The sequence below is a fragment of the Oryx dammah genome, unplaced genomic scaffold (assembly GCF_014754425.2).
Source record: "Oryx dammah isolate SB20612 unplaced genomic scaffold, SCBI_Odam_1.1 HiC_scaffold_4, whole genome shotgun sequence".
In the NCBI taxonomy this organism is placed as follows: domain Eukaryota; kingdom Metazoa; phylum Chordata; class Mammalia; order Artiodactyla; family Bovidae; genus Oryx; species Oryx dammah.
In genome coordinates, this window is record NW_024070188.1 from 78,119,773 (window position 1) to 78,138,251 (window position 18,479).

Sequence of the window (18,479 nt, forward strand, 5' to 3'; positions counted from 1 at the left end):
AGAATCTCTGTGATGTGTCTTTTACTTAGCCTTTGCTCTTTAAAACATTCTGATTGCTCAAGAATATTGCTACTCCAGTAGAAATTAACCCAAGTTTTGGAGAGTTTTGTTTTACTTTTTACAGAGATATCTTCCAGAACCTTAGGAAAAAGTCAGTATTGTTCACATTATTCTTTCAGAATATGATTTTCTTCATGTTGAGTCTGCTGCTGTTAGTCTAATGCTAGTGTTCCCTGGTCCCATGTTGTTATGTCCTGTGTGTCTGATTTTATGTCACTTTGTTACACCCTTCTAGTATCAAACATTTTTATGTTGTGTTCCAAACCAAAATTAATATGGAAGATTGTGCCGTATGAAGAAAGGAGACCTCATATATTAGAGAGTGAGAAATTTTGGATATAGAGAATATATAATTTTTGATTTGTTGAGGCAGAATTTGTAATGAAGTATATTGGTTTTCAAGTATTAAAGTTGGTGAATATTATGCTCTTTAAAATGACTATCAGTGAAACTACACTGTTACTCAACTTTTTATTCCTATATGCAGAATACTGAGTTTCTTTTCTTTTTTTTTTTGTTTCTATTTTTTTAAGAGTTATTTAGGAAAAGGCAGAGAAGTTTTTTATTTTGAAGTTATAGTTTCTACTTTGAATTATACAAATGATTTTTTTTGCAAAAATATTTATGTAAAGTAAAAAGTCTGTGCAGTTAAATTAGAAAAATAAAGATAAATCATTCACAGTTTTCTTCTGCTTTCTTCATTTTTTTGTTGCTGTGTAACACATTGCCACAAATTTAGCTTGAGGCTTAAAGCACCATGTGCTTATTTCACAATTTCCATGGATCAGAACCAGGTACTGGTTAGCTGGATCCTCTGCTTGTGGTCTCAGCAGGTGAGGTCAGTGCGTCAGCAAGGTTGTGCTCTCATTTAAGATTTGTGATCTCCTCTCCCCTGGTTCATTCATATTGTTGGCTGAATATGGTTTCTTACCGTTGTAAACGGATTGAGGCCTCATTTTATTTGCTGGGTGGGGGTGGGGGAATCTCTCTGAGTTCCTGCCAGGCACCCTCGGGTCCTGGAGGTCATGTAGCCTTCTCATGTGTATTCACATGGCTGTAACGGGGCTAGTTCTCTGGTGTCTGTTGTGTGCCTGTGCTAAGTTGCTTCAGTTGTGCCGGACTCTGTGTGACTCTGTAGCCTGTCAGGCTCGTCTGTCCATGGGATTCTCCAGGCAAGGATACTGGAGTGGGTTGCCATGCCCTCCTCCAGGGCATCTGCCTGACCCAGGGATTGAACCTGTGTCCCTTACGTCTCCTGGACCGGCAGGGTTCCTTACCTCCAGTGCCGCCTAGGACGCCCAGGAGGCTGCTCTTGGGAGGACAGTAGCTCTGCTGGATGAGGCTTCACTCTCAAGGCCATGTGCATGTGTGCTTGCGTGCTCGCTGAGTCGTGTCTGACTCTCTGCGACCCCGTGGACTGTACCCCACCAGGCTCCTCTGTCCACGGGATTCCCAGGGAAGGAGACGGGAGTGAGTTGCCGTTTCCTTCTCTAGGAGTTCTTCCCAACCCAGGGATCGACCCTGTATCTCTTGCACTGGCAGGCGGATTCTGTACCACTGCATTGCCTGGGAAGCCCACACCTCCATCAAGGCTGTTTCCAAATACAGTTGACTTTAACAACATAGGTTTGAACTGTGAGGGTTCACTTACATGTGGAAATTTTTCAGTAGTAAATAGTACAGTACTACGCACCCTGTGGCTGGTTGAACCCGTAGACGGTAGGACCTTAGGTAGGAAGGACTGACTGTAAGCTGTGTGTGGATGTTTGACCACGTGGAGGGTCGTCATCTGTGACTCTTGCATTGTTCCGTGGTCACTACACAGTCACACTAGGGGTTGGGACTTCAACATACGAGCTTTGGGGGACAGATACACTGTGGAAGGCCACGATTGGCAAGTAGAATTGGAACAGGATTGTATTAAAATATAATTGTTATATTTTTCAGAATAATGTATGCATGTAATTTTTTTTTAAGTACTAAAGAGATTTTATTGGAATCTCTTCCTTCTCACCCTATGCTGGATCTCCAAACAACTTCAGTTCTTCTGATAACGTTCATATCACTAACCAATAATTTTATATGTGTTTCTTTAATGTTCAGTTTTAGACATTATTTATTGGTGTTTTGCAACAGTGGATGAGGTGTTAATTGATTGTGCTGCTCATGCTCTCTGAGTACCTTGATTTTGATGGATGAGACTCTGGAATTTTGCAGGGCAGCTGTTTCCCTCTTTGGCTGTATCTGGTGTGTATTGTGGCTTGTGGTTTTCCCGTCAGTCCTCTTATCACATTTCCATTTTCTGGAAATAGATGACATCTTAACCTTTTCCCCTTCCCATTTTACTTTTTATATAGTTTTAAACACCTGTAAGAAATTATTCCTTTTTTGCCCTGCCAGTAAGGGGAAGAAAAGGAAAAAGTGGTCAGCATGCTATCTTGGATCGAAAGTAGCAAAATTGCGTCGGTTCCAGGAACTTTTGTGATTTCTGATTTCTAAGGCCATTTGAAGGATCCTGACTAGTACCCTCAAGGCCTAACAGACCTTTGTTGGGAAGAATGAATTGGGTTGGTTAATATCTTAGGTTCACACTTAAGTTTAATTCCTATTAGACCTAGAATCAACAGTCTTGAAGCATAAGAGTAACTTGTAAATGAGCAAGATTTCACCATAATTTGCTGGTTCTCTTGGATTTTTCATGTCATAAGTTTTTTGTTGCACTCTTTTCAGGGTCATAGTAGAATTCATTTACTGTTGCTTAAATTGGAAAGGCACTAAACTTTTTGTAGTGAAGCGTTTGGTTGAAATAGCAAGCACGAAGTACGACATTTTGTTGAATTTTGGGTAATGAGCGTTACTTAGTACATAGATGAGGGAGTGCCTGAATACACTGTGCAGGACATGAGATTGTTGTGTTTATTCAAAGGTAAACAAGTGAACGAAACTGTGTTTGTAAGATTAAGAAATAAAACTCTCCCAAATCAATGTTGACTTGCTTTTGTAAAAAAGTTACATTGGAAAACACCCTGCCCATTCATATACAAATTGTTGGGGACACTTTCTGACATGTAGGGCTAAGAGAAAGTGTTTGGGTTTGGTTGTAGACCACCTAAAGCGAATATCGCAATAAAGCGAGTCACGTGAATTTTTTGCTTTCCCAGTGCAGATAAAAGTTACATTTACACTATACTGTAGTCTAGTAAGTGTGCAGTAGCATTCAGTCTAAAATGTGGACATGCCTTAATTTTAAAACTTCATTGCCTAAAAATGCTAACCATCATCTTGTAATCTTTTTGCTGGTGGAGGGTCTTGGCTTAGTGCTGATGGCTTCGGACTGATCAGGGTGGTGGTTGCTGAAGGTTGAGGTGGCTGTGGCAGTTTCCTAAAATAAGGAAACAATGAAGTTTGGTGCATAGATTGAGTCTTCCTTTTACAGACAATTTCTCTGTAGCATGCAATACTGTTTGATAGCATTTTTCCATAGTAGAAATTCTTTCAAAATCAGAGTCAGTCTTCTTAAATCCTGTCTTATCAACTACATTTATGTAATATTCTGTTTGTTGTCATTTCAACAATCTTCACAGCATCTTCACCAAGATAGAATTCTGTTTGAAAAATTCTGTCCTCTTTTTGCTCATCCAAAAGGGGCAGCTCCTCACCCATTAAAATTTTATCATGAGGTGCAGCAGCGTACTCACATCTTCGTGCCTCACTTCTAATTCTAGCGCTCTTGCCATTTCCACATCTACAGTTAGCTTCCTCCATGAAGTCTTGAACCCCTCAAAGTCAAATACCATGAGGGTTGAAATCAGCTTCTGTCAGACCCCTGTTAACATTGCTATGTTGACCTCCTCCTATGAATCATGAGTGTTCTCAGTGGCACCAAGAACGGTGAATCCTTTCCAGTAGCTGTTAAGTTTACTTTGCCTAGAACCACTAGAGGAATCACTATCTGTTGCAGCTATAACCTTACTAAATATATTTCTTATTAAGACTGGAAAGTTGAAATGAATCCTTGGTCGAAAGTTGGAATGAATCCTTGGTCTATGAGCTACAGAATGGATGTTGCGTTAGCAGTCATGCAAATACCAATCTCCATCAGAGCTCTGGCATGATCAGGTGTGTTGTTGATGAGCAGTAACATCTTGAAAGGATTTTTTTCCTGAGCAGTAGATCTCAACAATGGATTTAAAACATCTTCAGTCAGCCATGTTGTAAATAGATGTCCTGTCATCCAAGTTTGTTGTTCCAGTGAGAGAGCCCGGGCACAGTAGACTGAGCGAGATCCCTCGAGGCGGTGGACTTTGCAGGTGGTAGACGAGTACTGGCTTCTGCTACTCATTGGCTGCGCTGGCCCCTTACAAGGGTGTCAGCCTGTCTTTTGAAACTTGGAAGGCAGGCATAGATTTCTCCTCGTTAGCTATGAAAGTCTACTGACTTCTTCCAGCTTAAGGCTGTTTTGTTTACAATGAAAATCTATTGTGTATGGAGAGACCTTCATTAATTATTGGCGCTAGATCCTCTCTGTGTATGGAGATGCCTTCATTAATTACTGGAGCTAGATCCTCTGCTTAAGCTGCAGCATCTTCCCCATCAGCATTCGGTGCTTCGCTTGCACTTCTGTGTTGCCGAGATGACTTCTTCCCTTAAATCTCATGAATCAGCTCTGCCAGCGTCACACTTCCGCAGCCTCCTCACCTCCCGGCCTTCAGAGAATTGAGCGGAGTAGAAACTTGCTCTGGCTTTGGCTTTCTGGAACATGGCAGCTGGTTTACTCTTCTCTCCAGACACTAAAACTTCCTCTGTATCCGAAGTAAGGCCTCTTTGCTGGCTCATCACTTGTGTGTTCATTGGAGTCGCACTTAATGTCCTTCAGGAACTTTTCCTTTGCATTTACAGCTTAACTGGTGCAGGAGGCTTATCAGCATGCCTTCTTCACTAACTAACCCAGAGTTGCCGCAACCTTCAGTGTGTCTGCAAAACACAGTGAAGTGAAAGATGCCTGTTGTGTGATAGCAGCTGTGTAGCCTTCAAAGCCTAAAATTCGTGCTGTGCTGAACCCTGGCCTAATCAGTAGTGGACAACTTTAAAAGTCTTTGTTAGAAATAAGCTTTTTGGTGGGGTAACCAGACAGCAACTAAGAAACTGTTTAGGTTAAAGATTCCTCAGGCCTTGATTAAAGTCATTAGAAACTGATTTGACTTGAAGTTATTTTCAGATCTAAAAATACTCATTTCATATGGTGCCTACAAGTGATAAAGTAGAAAATTTAAATGTTACTGATTCTTCAGTGTACCTGAAGGGAGTTGGAAAAACAAAAGAATGCCTGAATTGGACTGAAAACCCAGGCTGCTGTTTAGTATCTTTCCTGTGAATCAATAAGTCTTAAGTACCCAAAGGAAGGGCAATACTGGGACGTTGTTAAATTTGAGTAAAGGCCTTCTGTGAAGAATTAGATGACACGATCTATGCCTCTTTTCTGGTGATTAGATTTTAAGAAGTGAGATTTTAGAGAATCTTGTTGGATAGTTAGTTGAAAGCATATTAAGTGAACCTTTGAAAAGTGCTTACTAATTGCTTAGTATTTCTCTAAGTAGTACTTTTAAGTTTCGGCCGTAGGTACATTTTTTAAAAGAGCGTCTCTGATAAGAGCTGACTTTTGACACTGTTGAAATGTGTTGTAAGTCTAAATTACATTTCTCCTACCTCGTTCTTCGCACCCCACCCCCCACCAGCGCCTCCCTCCCCCCAAAAAAGAAGAAAGAAGCTTTTGATCTTCTAGAATATGGACTAGTGCTTGATTGAAACTTTAGGGTGATTGAAACAACACAAAGTGAAGTGAATTGTCAGCTCTGGGAAGACACTGAGGCGTATTCATTGTCCTAGTAATATAAATTAGTATGGAATGTCCCTTCAGGAACCTGAGTGAATAGGTGTTTGATGCACACTTGAATATTGTTCATTTAAATGGAAAATGCCTACCAAAGAGAATTTTAATAATGGCTAACCCTGTTGAGTGATTTAAGTGTGTTTTAAAGCTTTATATGCAATGTTTCTGTGAAATGAATATTACTTCTATTTTGTAAATGAGAAAACTAAGGTTCAGAGGTTTGGCAGCTTGTAACAAAAGAGTTGGAATTCAAATTTAGGTGTTTCTGTGCAAAGCTTGTACAATCCTATGTCTTATGTGTATTTGTCCACTTAAATTTATTCTTAACAAATTCTTCTTTATCAGACACTGAGGAGTGGATAAAGGGAAACAAAGATGTATGCAAAAAAGGCAGAGTTTCTGTTCTTAGAGCTTTTTTTCTAGTAGAGTAGTAGTAGCAGAAGTAGAGTGTTAATTGCTCAATCATGTCTTGACTCTTTGCGACCCCATGGATTGTAAACTGCCAGGCTCCTGACTGTCCATGGAATTCTCCAGGCAAGAATACTGGAGTGGGTTGCCATTTCCTTCTCCAGGGTATCTTCCCAACCCAGGGATTAAATAAACCCAGGTCTCCTGCATTGCAGGTGGATTCTTTACCACTTAGGAGAGGGCAGGTCTGGATCTCAGATGGGCTGCAGTCTGTACCTGCAAACAACTTCTGGGAAATTGAACTTTGCTTTACACAGCTTGCTGTAGATACTGCAGAACAGGTTCATGTGATTTTGCTCCTGGCGAGTTGACTTGCATGCAGTTAGATTTTATAAAACAGACAAGTAGAAATTGAGGCCACGAGCATATTAAAATTTGGTGTGAGTTTAACAGAGGAGGTTTCTTAAAGGATCTGATGAGATTGTGACCCTGGTTAGGGTTACATCAACAAGTGGACGCCTCTTTGGGAACTTAAAGGGAAAGATGTTTTTATTTCTACCAGGGTTCATTTCAGCTTGGACAGTTCTTGGGGTACAGTTCACCTCTTACTGCTTAAACTGCTTTAAAGGAACTTATATCCTTTGTCCCGTGATTGTCAGTCTTTGTCATCCTTTGGAACACTACTTTTAAAAATCAGATATTCGTTAAATAATCACACAAGTGTCACATTACTGTGATGGATGTTTCAAAGGTGAATGACAGTACAGTGAGGGCATAAAGGAGACAGTTCTGATGGGGCACATGGAGGGAGGCTTTCCTCATTAGGAAAACTAGTGGGGAGAGCCTGGTTCTGTACCAAATAGAGGAAGGCTCTGTGGTAGGGAACTGAAAAAAGACCATTGTGCCTAGCGCAGAGAGCTGGGGAAGGGTGCGTGGCAGGAGATGAGACAGAAATTAGACCAGGCACAGACATTGTTTTCGTAGATTTTTGTTTCTGTAGCGAGTGGAAAATCATTGAACTTTTTAAGGTGGTAGAGGAAGTGGGTGGGTATCAGTCACCTGATCAGATCAGTTTTTGAGAAGATAGGCATGCCATCTCCATGTGAGAGCCGAAGGTAATTTGGACTTGGGTCATGGTGGTGGTTGGAGGAAGAAGAGACAAATATGGGGAAAACTCGGTAAAAATCAGTAGAATTCAATGATAAATAGGTTATAAGGAGTGCTGGAGCAAATACATCAGAGGACTACCTCATTGGTTAACCAGCTAAAGCTGTTTTGAGTTGCTTTCATAGTCTGTTCCGGTTTGTTTTTTTGGCTGCTTTGGGTCTTCTTGGCGAGGGCTTTTCTCTTGCTTGGCGAGGGGGCTGCTCTGGTTGCAGTGTGCAGGCTGCTCATCGCTGTGGCTTCTCTTGCTGGGGAGCACAGGGGCTTCAGCGGCCTGGGCTCGTGGGCTCCATCGTCGTGGGTCCTGGGCCTCTAGCACTCAGGCTGAGTGGCTGTGGCGGACGGATTTGGTTGCTCGGCGGCATGTCAGACCTTCCAGACAAGGGAGTGGACCCGCGTCTCCTGCTTTGGCGGGCAGATGCTCTACCACTGAGCCACCAGGGAAGCCCTTTTCAAGTTGTTTTTTCAGGATCATGACGGCCAAAGTTTGGTCTCTCGACTTCTAGGTAATTGTAGTTAAATTCCTAGCATTATCTAGGACCCACTCTTCATCCAGATTTGTTTAAGCTTAGTTGTCTTCTGCTTAATTCCCCTACCTTGTCTTTAATTGTTTTCTCTCTAAGCAGTATTATCCTTTGTTTATATGAGAAACTTTAAAACAAATTTTGGGTGGAACGGTGGGATTGTTGCTAAACATTAGGTCTCGACTCCTGAAAGCAGTTATATGGAGACATCCTTCACATACCACACAGTTAACCAATTGAAAGTGTGTAATTCAGTGGTTTTTGGTATGGTGGTGCAGTCTTCACCTCAGTCCATTTTAGAATATTTTCATCACCTGAAAAAGAAATGCTGTACTCATAATTATCACTCCTCATTTCTCCCCAACTGGCCCAGCTGTGGACAGTCCCCAGTAGATTTCTTTTTCTGGACGTTTCATGTAAATGCATTTCTATAACGTGGTGTTTTAAATGTGACTTTTTAAACTGAGCATGTTTTCGAGGTTCATCTGTGCTGTAGCATGCATCAGTGCCTCATGCCATTTTCATGGTTAATATTTCATTAATTCGGTAGAGCACATTTTGTTTATTCATTCCTCATCTGATGGACATTTAGCTGGTTTCCAATTTTAATGAATTTTTTATGAATAATGCTGTCGTGACTGTATAACTTTTTATGGGAACATATATTTTCACATCTGTTGGGTATATACCTGGGAGTGGAATTGTTGGCTCATACTGCATATTATTATGTTTAATTTTTTGAAGAACTGTCAAACTGTTTTCCAAAGCCGCTGTACCATTTTGCAGTCCATTAGGGATATGTCAGGGTTCCGATTTCTCTACATTCTTGCTAACACTTGTCTGTCTTCTTTGATTATAAGCAAGTAAGTATAAAGTGATAATCTCATAGTGGTTTTCATTTGTATTTGCTTGATGGCTAATGATGCTGAACTTGACTTTTAAAAGAAAAGCAGAACTTTAATTTCACTGAGGATATAAAAATAGAAATGTTTCGTAATTTCATGTAATTGCATAGAGACCATTAGTTTTACTGTGTTTAAAATTTGTTCTTTTTCATCAGTTGTATTCCCTGAATGACTACAAGCCACCCATTTCTAAAGCGAAAATGACCCAAATTACTAAGGCAGCCATCAAAGCTATAAAGGTGAGTAACAGTTTTTACTCTTCTGTTTTCAAAAGGAAATACTCCACTCATATTTTGGAGGAGGGATAATTTTTACAGATTATATATTTTCTTCATCTTTACAAAGTTAGTACATGTTCCAAGATTTGAAAAACACAAAAATGAAAATCTGTCACCTACAAACCCTCCCAACTAGAGATAAACACTTAATATTTTCATAAATATTCTTACATAAACTTTGAAGCAGTCATTTTCTCTTTTTATAGGTAATATTTTGGATACAGGCACATTGTGGAGAATGTGTTTACCACTGTTATTTGTCACACTGACTTTAGAGAATCCTGAAATACTAGTTAAGAAAATTTTCTAAATAAAAACTAATGTGTTGGTTTTTTTATCTTACTGATTATACTATATATTTGAAAGTAGACCTTTATGGAAAATAATTGAATTACATTGTACATAGGACATTTAAACTCTGGGAAGAGGCCACAGGTACTTAGCTGTTACTCTGACACAGTAGTTTTGAACCTGTGTTGACATATGGATACTGCTACTGCTTTGTCACTTCAGTCGTGTCCAACTGTGAGACCCCATAGACAGCAGCCCACTAGGCTCTACCGTCCCTGGGATTCTCCAAGCAAAAACGCTGGAGTGGGTTGCCATTTCCTTCTCCAATGCATGAAAGTGAAAAGTGAAAATGAAGTTGCTCAGTCGTGTCTTAGCGACCCCATGGACCACAGCCTACCAGGCTCCTCCATCCATGGGATTTTCCAGGCAAGAGTACTGGAGTGGGGTGCCATTGCCTTCTCCATGACTTATGGATACTTCTGAAAATCTCAGAAGATTGAACTGTCCAGAGAAATATACACATGTACAAAATTTTGCCTCAGAAGGTTGAACTGTTTCTAGAGAAATACACATATGTACAAAATTGTCAATAGAATTTCTTGGCTTGGGGGACCTTCTGAAGCGCAGCCATAGACCCTTCTCCAAAATGTCCTTATCCCCAAAGCTAAGACTCCCTATTCTAGTCCAGTTGTTAAAATGGAGTATGAGTGAATGCTTATTTTTAATTAAGTAGATCTGCTGTAGGTTCTCAGTGATTTGTTTTTCTGCTCTGAGTAAAAACATCAGCCATAACCAGAGGCACCATTATTTAAATAAGTTATCTTTATTTTTTTGTTTTTGTTTGTGTTTTAGGCCTCACTGAGGAACCTTTGGAATTTTAGTTCCTCAACCAGGGATCCAGCCCTGGGCTCCCAGCAGTGAAAGCGCTAAGTCCCACCCACTGAACTGCCAGGGAACTCCCTGGATAAGTTGTCTTTGAATAATAGCATTATCTGTTAGATTTAACAGATGATTCTTCATAGAGTCTCTATTAGGAGAAAATTTAGATAGTTGATTTTGCAGCATTCTAACGGCCAAATACCTGAATGGTCTAGTGGTTTTCCCTACTTTCTTCAATTTAAGTCTGAGTTTGGCAATAAGGAGCTCATGATCTGAGCCACAGTCAGCTCCCAGTCTTGTTTTTGCTGACTGTATAGAGCTTCTCCATCTTTGGCTGCAAAGAATATAATCAGTCTGATTTCTGTGTTGACCATCTGGTGATGTCCATGTGTAGGGTCTTCTCTTGTGTTGTTGGAAGAGGGTGTTTGCTATAACCAGTGCGTTCTCTTGGCAAAACTCTATTAGCCTTTGCCCTGCTTCATTCCGTATTCCAAGGCCAAATTTGCCTGTTACTCCAGGTGTTTCTTGACTTCCTACTTTCAAATCCCTTATGATTATACAGTGTAAGTGAGAAATAGATTTAAGGGCCTAGATCTGATAGAGTGCCTGATGAACTGTGGACTGAGGTTCATGGCATTGTACAGGAGACAGGGATCAAGACCATCCCCATGGAAAAGAAATACAAAAAAGCAAAATGGCTGTCTGGGGAGGCCTTACAAATAACTGTGAAAAGAAGAGAAGCGAAAAGCAAAGGAGAAAAGGAAAGATACAAGCATCTGAATGCAGAGTTCCAAAGAATAGCAAGAAAGCCTTCCTCAGCGATCAATGCAAAGAAATAGAGGAAAACAACAGATTGGGAAAGACTAGAGATGTCTTCAAGAAAATTAGAGATACCAAGGGAACATATCATACAAAGATGGGCTCAATAAAGGACAGAAATGGTATGGACCTAACAGAAGTAGAAGATATTAAGAAAAGGTGGCAAGAATACTCAGAAAAACTGTACAAAAAAGATCTTCACAACCAAGATAATCACAATAATGTGATCACTAATCTAGAGCCAGACATCTTGGAATGTGAAGTCAAGTGGGCCTTAGAAGGCATCACTACGAACAAAGCTAGTGGAGGTGATGGAATTCCAATTGAGCTGTTTCAAATCCTGAAAGATGATGCTGTGAAAGTGCTGCACTCAATATGCCAGCAAATTTGGAAAACTCAGCAGTGGCCACAGGACTGGAAAAGGTCAGTTTTCATTCCAATCCCAAAGAAAGGCAATGCCAAGGAATGCTCAAACTACTGCACAATTGCACTCATCTCACATGCTAGTAAAGTAATGCTCAAAAGTCTCCAAGCCAGGCTTCAGCAATACATTAACCATGAACTCCCTGATGTTCAAGCTGGTTTTAGAAAAGGCAGAGGAACCAGAGATCAAATTGTCAACATCCGCTGGATCATGGAAAAAGCAAGAGATTTCCAGAAGAACATCTATTTCTGCTTTCTTGACTATGACAAAGCCTTTGACTGTGTGGATCACAATAAACTGAGGAAAATTCTGAAAGAGATGGGAATACCAGACCACCTGACCTGCCTCTTGAGAAACCTAAATGTAGGTCAGGAAGCAACAGTTAGAACTGGACATGGAACAACAGACTGGTTCCAAATAGGAAAAGGAGTGTGTCAAGGCTGTATATTGTCACCCTGCTTATTTAACTTATATGCAGAGTACATCATGAGAAATGCTGGACTGGAAGAAACACAAGCTGGAATCAATATTGCCAGGAGAAATATCAATCACCTCAGATATGCAGATGACACCACCCTTATGGCAGAAAGTGAAGAGGAGCTATAAAGCCTCTTGATGAAAGTGAAAGAGGAGAGTGAAAAAGTTGGCCTAAAGCTCAACATTCAGAAAATGAAGATCATGGCATCTGGTCCCATCACTTCAAGGGAAATAGATGGGGAAACTGTGGAAACAGTGTCAGACTTTATTTTTGGGGGCTTCAAAATCACTGCAGATGGTGATTGCAGCCATGAAATTAAAAGATGCTTACTCCTTGGAAGGAAGTTATGACCAACCTAGATAGCATATTCAAAAGCAGAGACATTACTTTGCCAACAAAGGTTAAGGCTATGGTTTTTCCAGTGGTCACGTATGGATGTGAGAGTTGGACTGTGAAGAAGGCTGAGCGCCGAAGAATTGATGCTTTTGAACTGTGGTGCTGGAGAAGAGTCTTGCGAGTCCCTTGGACTGCAAGGAGATCCAAGCATTCCATCCTAAAGGAGAGCAGTCCTGGGTGTTTGCTAAAGCTGAAACTCCAGTATTTGGCCACCTCGTGTGAAGAGTTGACTCACTGGAAAAGACTGATTCTGGGAGGGATTGGGAGCAGGAGGAGAAGGGGACGGCAGAGGATGAGATGGCTGGATGGCATCACCCACTCGATGGATGTGAGTTTGAGTGAACTCTGGGAGATGGTGATGGACGGGGAGGCCTGGCGTGCTGCGATTCATGGGGTCGCAAAGAATCGGACACGACTGAGTGACTGATCTGATCTGAACGGCCAAGTTTTCATACTTGTAATCAATGTCTAAATAGCATTAGAGTTCAAATCTCTGTATTTACATGTAGAATATGAAAGATAAGGACAGTGAGCAATGAACACATTTAACCTAGAGAATTTTCTTCGAAGAAGTGATTTTTCAATGACTGATGAGTAATAGCTTCTTGTGCTTTCTTCTTGTTCTCCATCATTGTGGTCTGGTTTCTATGATCGTGATCCTGAGATTGTGCAACATACATATTATCATTTTTGTTCTGTGGAATGGTTGATGCATTTTAATAAAAGCTTTTATTGGACAGAATACGTTTTAATTGAAGACCTTTTAGGAATAGGTATTAACATTGTTTACATTTTTCAGATGTTGGAAGGGTCTAAGAAAATTAATTTGTAACAGAATAAAAATAGCTAGATTTAAAATTTTCTCAGTCAAGAGAGAAAACATAGTTTACAGTTTAAACATGGTTTACTGTACTATTTTGATTTACTGGTACTTAGTTTTTTAATTTTGAAAAAACAAAAGCATGTTGCAGAATACAGTGAGCAATACAAAGCCGCTTAGAATTTCCAGGTATTAGCATCTTGGCCAGTACATTTGGTTAGTTCTCTACATTTACACACAGACAAACATACACACTTTGTCAGGTTTTTTTGACTGAGTCATTTGAGAACTCATTTCAAAATTCATTTAGAATAGCACATAATCCCTAAATACTAGAATTTTAATGTCCTAAAGCAAAGAGATTTCATAGATCAGCAAAACACATCCCATGCAAGAAATTTTACTTTGATGCAACATTATCTAATATAATCTACACTTTGATTTATCATTTGTCTGAATACTAACTTTAGTAGCTAATCCCTGCACTTGTTCATTTTCGGGATCCAGTCAAGGTCCTGTCATATATTTGTCCTTTTACCCAGCCTTTTGCTTTGTTTCTGTTTTGTTTTTCATTGACATTTTTGAAGAGTTTAGATCAACTGTTTTGCAGTACTGTGTTACTTTAAACTGCATTTGATGCATATATAAATTGATATTTGAACTGCTTTTTCAGTTAAATGATACTGTGTTTCATATTAAGGTAAGTCATTGGTTTTTTGTCAGTGTTAAGAGATGATTATTGGGATGGGTGTTTGTTACCATTGCGCACTGTCAACAAAACCTCTGATAACCTGTTATGGAAAAAGACCTATGTGAATTGAAAATCTTCGAATTAACATTTAGTAAGCTAACATTTAGTTTTAGTGTGAATTATAAATCATACATAAAGTAACTTAAACTCTGGCAAGATGTTTTCTAGAAGAATTATTATTTAATAAAAACCACTCTGTGTAAATGGTATTTTATATATTGATTTAAAATATTTAGTTATTTATAATGTGCCTGATAACTTTTAAGGAGTTGTTTTGGTGAGTTTCTTTTTTTTTCTTAAATAACTTAAACTGTTGAGTAGACTGTAACTTTGCAGTAAGGAAACTTTATTGCAGGTTTTGATTTGGTGAATATGATCCATGACGGTTCCTGTATGTTTCACTTTATAAACGTTGGCCTTCACGCTGCAGCTGAATGGCCTTGTGTCCCAGTGTCGCTTAAAGAATGAATCATGGGATCACAAATATAACACAAAGCACCATTGAGGCTCGCTTTTTAAACAGAAATATGTTGGTTATGCAATTGCCATTGAGCTATTAGGTACACATTCCAGATAGTTTTTGTTTAACCTATCATTTTTATTTTATTCATTTTTAAGTTTATTCATAGTGTTGTTTTATAAAACTTAAATGTAAACGGTTTTCTCATAATTGATAAAAGCTCATTTCTGATTTTTAATCCATGGGCTCCCTTCTCTTCTGCCGAATTCATTTTGGCTGATCCATTTGAACATTGTACATCTCTATATTTTGTTATATATACATGCTAGTTTCATTTTCTAGGAGAAGCAGAGATAATGAAGTTGAAAACAACTCCCTTGCATACATTTGTTAATGTTCTTTATTTTCAGTTATTTGATTTTTCTATGGCAACCCACTCCAGTATTCTTTCCTGGAGGATCCCAGGGACGGGGGAGCCTGCTGGGTTGCCTCTGTGGGGTCGCATAGAGTCAGATACGACTGACGCTACTTAGCAGCAACAGCAGTACTAACTTAATTTAGCCAATAAAATGTTACTGTTGGAGATCTTTACTTTTCCTTCCAGGAAGGAAGAATGTACATCTACCAGTGGCCTACCACCATATTTGGCATGTAACACACTTTGGATATATTGACCATATACCTACTTCAGGAACCTTTACTGACTTTAGCTAGTGCTCATGTTTACGTTTGTTGATGTTTATGTCGGAATTCATGATTAAAATTCATTGCTTTGTTGATAAACCTTTGAAGCTTTGTTAAACTGTATATTTAGCAGGAAAGTTCTAATCAAACATTTAAAACCTTTTTTTTTCTTTTAGTTCTATAAACATGTGGTACAGAGTGTTGAGAAATTCATTCAGAAAGTAAGTATATAGTTTTCCCTGTATATGCTAAACGTTCTGTAACTGTAGACTAACACCCCGTGCTATTCTCTTTTCAAATACCCAATTTTAAATTATTTTGATGACTGTTCAAAAGTGATTCCATTTGTTTTAATTTCTAATTAAGAAAAAAAAATGAAACTGCCTTTCAAATAATTCTAAAAATGAAAGCTTTCAGGTAGGTGTGTTTGTTAATTTGCATTGCCATAGTGAGCATCTATTCCGTGAAGAAAATATTTCAGTATGATTTTTTTAATGAAATTTTAGATTCATTGCTTTTTATAGAGCCTTTAGAGAAATCCACTGTATTCATTTAAAGCTTAACCCTAGAGAGCAGTCCTCCTTGTAGATAAGATGTAGTACAGTGTAGTAAAAATGCTAGCCACTTTTCTTCTGCTGATTCATTTTGTCTCATCCATTAGGGCAGTATGCATCTCTACATCTTATCATTAGACCTAAAGTTCCATTTTCCAGGGTAAGCAGAGGGAGACGAAGTTGAAAACAGCTGTTTTTGCATACATTTAGTAATTTTTTTGGTAACCAGAGCCCAAGGTGACGAGGTTATATTTCTTTGCTCCTTTGTGATCAGTGCCTTATCCGTGCCGCTTTTTTTGGGCAGGAGTACCATAAGACTTACCATTTGTAAAATGATACTGTAGGAATCTGTCATTGAATTGAGGTTTGGTATTCTGCCCTTTGTTCACTTGCCTAGATGTGAGCAGAACCAGTTTGAAAATCAGAGGTAAATAATCAAAGGTAAAACAAAGGACATAAATTGCAGTATGTTTCTTGAGTGAAAATAGTTGACTGGAGGGGAGGGTGCGTAGATTAGTATAGTATTACTGTGTCCCCAAACTATCTGGATAATCTTGAATAAATCAGTTAATTTTTATTTGATTCAGCTTTTTTCCCCTCTTAACATCTTGTTTTCTCAAAACTTAAAGGTATTGGTAAAACATATTTTGAGATGAACAGCTAGTGAATTGAAGCTTAAGGTATGGGTTAAAATAACAGGTATGCTATATGTATAAGGTAAATCTAACTGTTTCATTGTTATAAAACTTTAAAAAGGTTCAAATGTCTAAACAGTGTGTCTTGGAACTTTTTTTGTGCATAAGAAACTTGCACAAATTACCTAGGGATCTTGTTGAAATGCAGGTTCTGATTCCCTGAGGGTGGGTCATTTAGACTCTGGTAAAACCAAAGCAGATCAGACTCTGGTTAAGTTTCTCCTGAGAGTTGTTCAGTCTCTCATTGGTATCCGACTCTTTGCGACCCTATGACTGCAGCACACCAGGCTTCCCTGAGAGTAGACCTTGTTAAGCCCTGAATGCTCTGGCTCTTTTGGAAAGGTTCCTTTTCCTCTCCTTCTGTTGGAAGCATGCAGTATTCACTTTCAGAATTCGTTTGGTATCAGGTATAACTGTGTCCTGAGACAGCCTTCTTGTCAGCATCATTTAGTGCTTTGTAAGTACAGCCACAGTTAATGCAAAGTATAAAAAAAATCGCTCATGATATTGGAAGCTTAGGAATTCTTGTGTTTTTGCTACTGATAGAACTTGAAGAAACAGCTGAAAGACGTTTCAGATTTTTTTAGTCTTAATTCTTCTCTCAAGTCTCTAGTTGGTAACGTAACCAAGTTTACCAAATACTGTTATTTTAAAGCTTTTCTACAACATTTAAATCATACATAACTTTTTTTTTTTTGCCATTTTATGTGGCAGGCACATAAAAATACCTAGTGTGATCAGTGAAGGAAATTCCATACTGTAACATCATAATATGGTATTTCTAAAGGTTATTGTGAAAGAAGTATTCATCTTTATAGCTTAATACTAAAACCCCTAACACTTTTGAAGCTTTGGAATCTTCCCAGTAGGGAAGAAAGGCCCATTTATTGTGGTGTGTACTCATGATTCTTACGTACTGTGGGTTTATAATCAAGAATTTTTGTTATAAATCAAAGAAAAAGGTGTATTTGTTTTTTTTAAACTCACTACACTAATTGCTTTTATTATTCACCACTCAGTATTTAAAAACTCTTACCAGCAACTTAGCAATTTTATTTAGCCTTACTCTCAATATAATCATTTCTATAAAATAATACATTAAATATGAGACTATTTTGTCTGTTTTTCCAGCATTGAGGAATAGATGACTTTTAACAAAGAAATGTCTTGGCTTTTCATTAAATTTAAACAATTTTTTTTATGGATGTATTATTTGCCTGGCTAGGTAGATAATTATTTGCATGTACGGTAGTCAAAGGAAAATAAGTCAGATATATGAACTGAGGAACAAATATGCTAGATTGGGGGGGGGAACATCAGTGAAAACTATTTCAGACTTCTAAAACAATAACTTTCAACAGAGCAGACAGTTTTGAACCCTTGGTTGGTTAAACCTAAAACTTTCATGTCCACACATCAACATTACTGCCCTTTTATTAAATATTTCAAGTACTAAACAGCCAGAACTTTGCAATAGATACTTATAAATTGGTGCTCTTGGTCTCTTCATTTTCTTAATAATGACCTTAAGAAGAAGGGATTTGAAGGAACAAATGATGGATCATCTAGTCTTTTTGCAGAATGAAGTCACTCATTGTCTTGACTGAAAATACTGTTTAGAAACACGTATCTGTGTGTTGGAGGTGGATTGAAGATCCTTTACTCACTGGTCCTTGGGTCTAAGAAAATTTTCAAGAATGCAGTTTTGATTTAGTGCTATATATGATTTCTGTGAAATGACTCTGGGTGAAATGCTTACCTAGTTACACTCAAAATTTGAACCTGCTTCTAGCAGCCATAGTTTCATTTTAATTAGTATGTATTTGGGAGGCAGGTTTTCTCATGCTTCTGGATATGGGAAAATTGAAGCAGTGAACTTGTTGGTGAAGGGTTCTTCATTGTGCTTAGGAAGGTCCCAGGAGACTCATATTCTTTAGATTAGAAGAAGGATAAGAAACACTGATCAGCGAAGCAGCTAAAACATGTTTTCATAGGACAG

At 38.7% G+C, this 18,479-nt stretch overlaps 1 protein-coding gene across 4 annotated transcripts in view; it reads left to right on the forward strand.

The window, feature by feature from the left end:
- SCAF8 (SR-related CTD associated factor 8) overlaps positions 1-18,479 on the forward strand; it is a 217,014-nt gene that overhangs the window by 33,068 nt on the left and 165,467 nt on the right. For all 4 annotated transcript variants that reach the window (XR_005720821.1, XM_040238732.1, XM_040238730.1 and 1 more), the window contains 2 exons: positions 9,107-9,190; positions 15,408-15,452. Coding sequence is in view for 3 of the 4 variants with exons in the window: in XM_040238732.1 (XP_040094666.1) it covers positions 9,107-9,190; positions 15,408-15,452 (129 nt within the window). In the remaining variant the exon portion in view is untranslated. The remainder of the gene's footprint in view (positions 1-9,106; positions 9,191-15,407; positions 15,453-18,479) is intronic.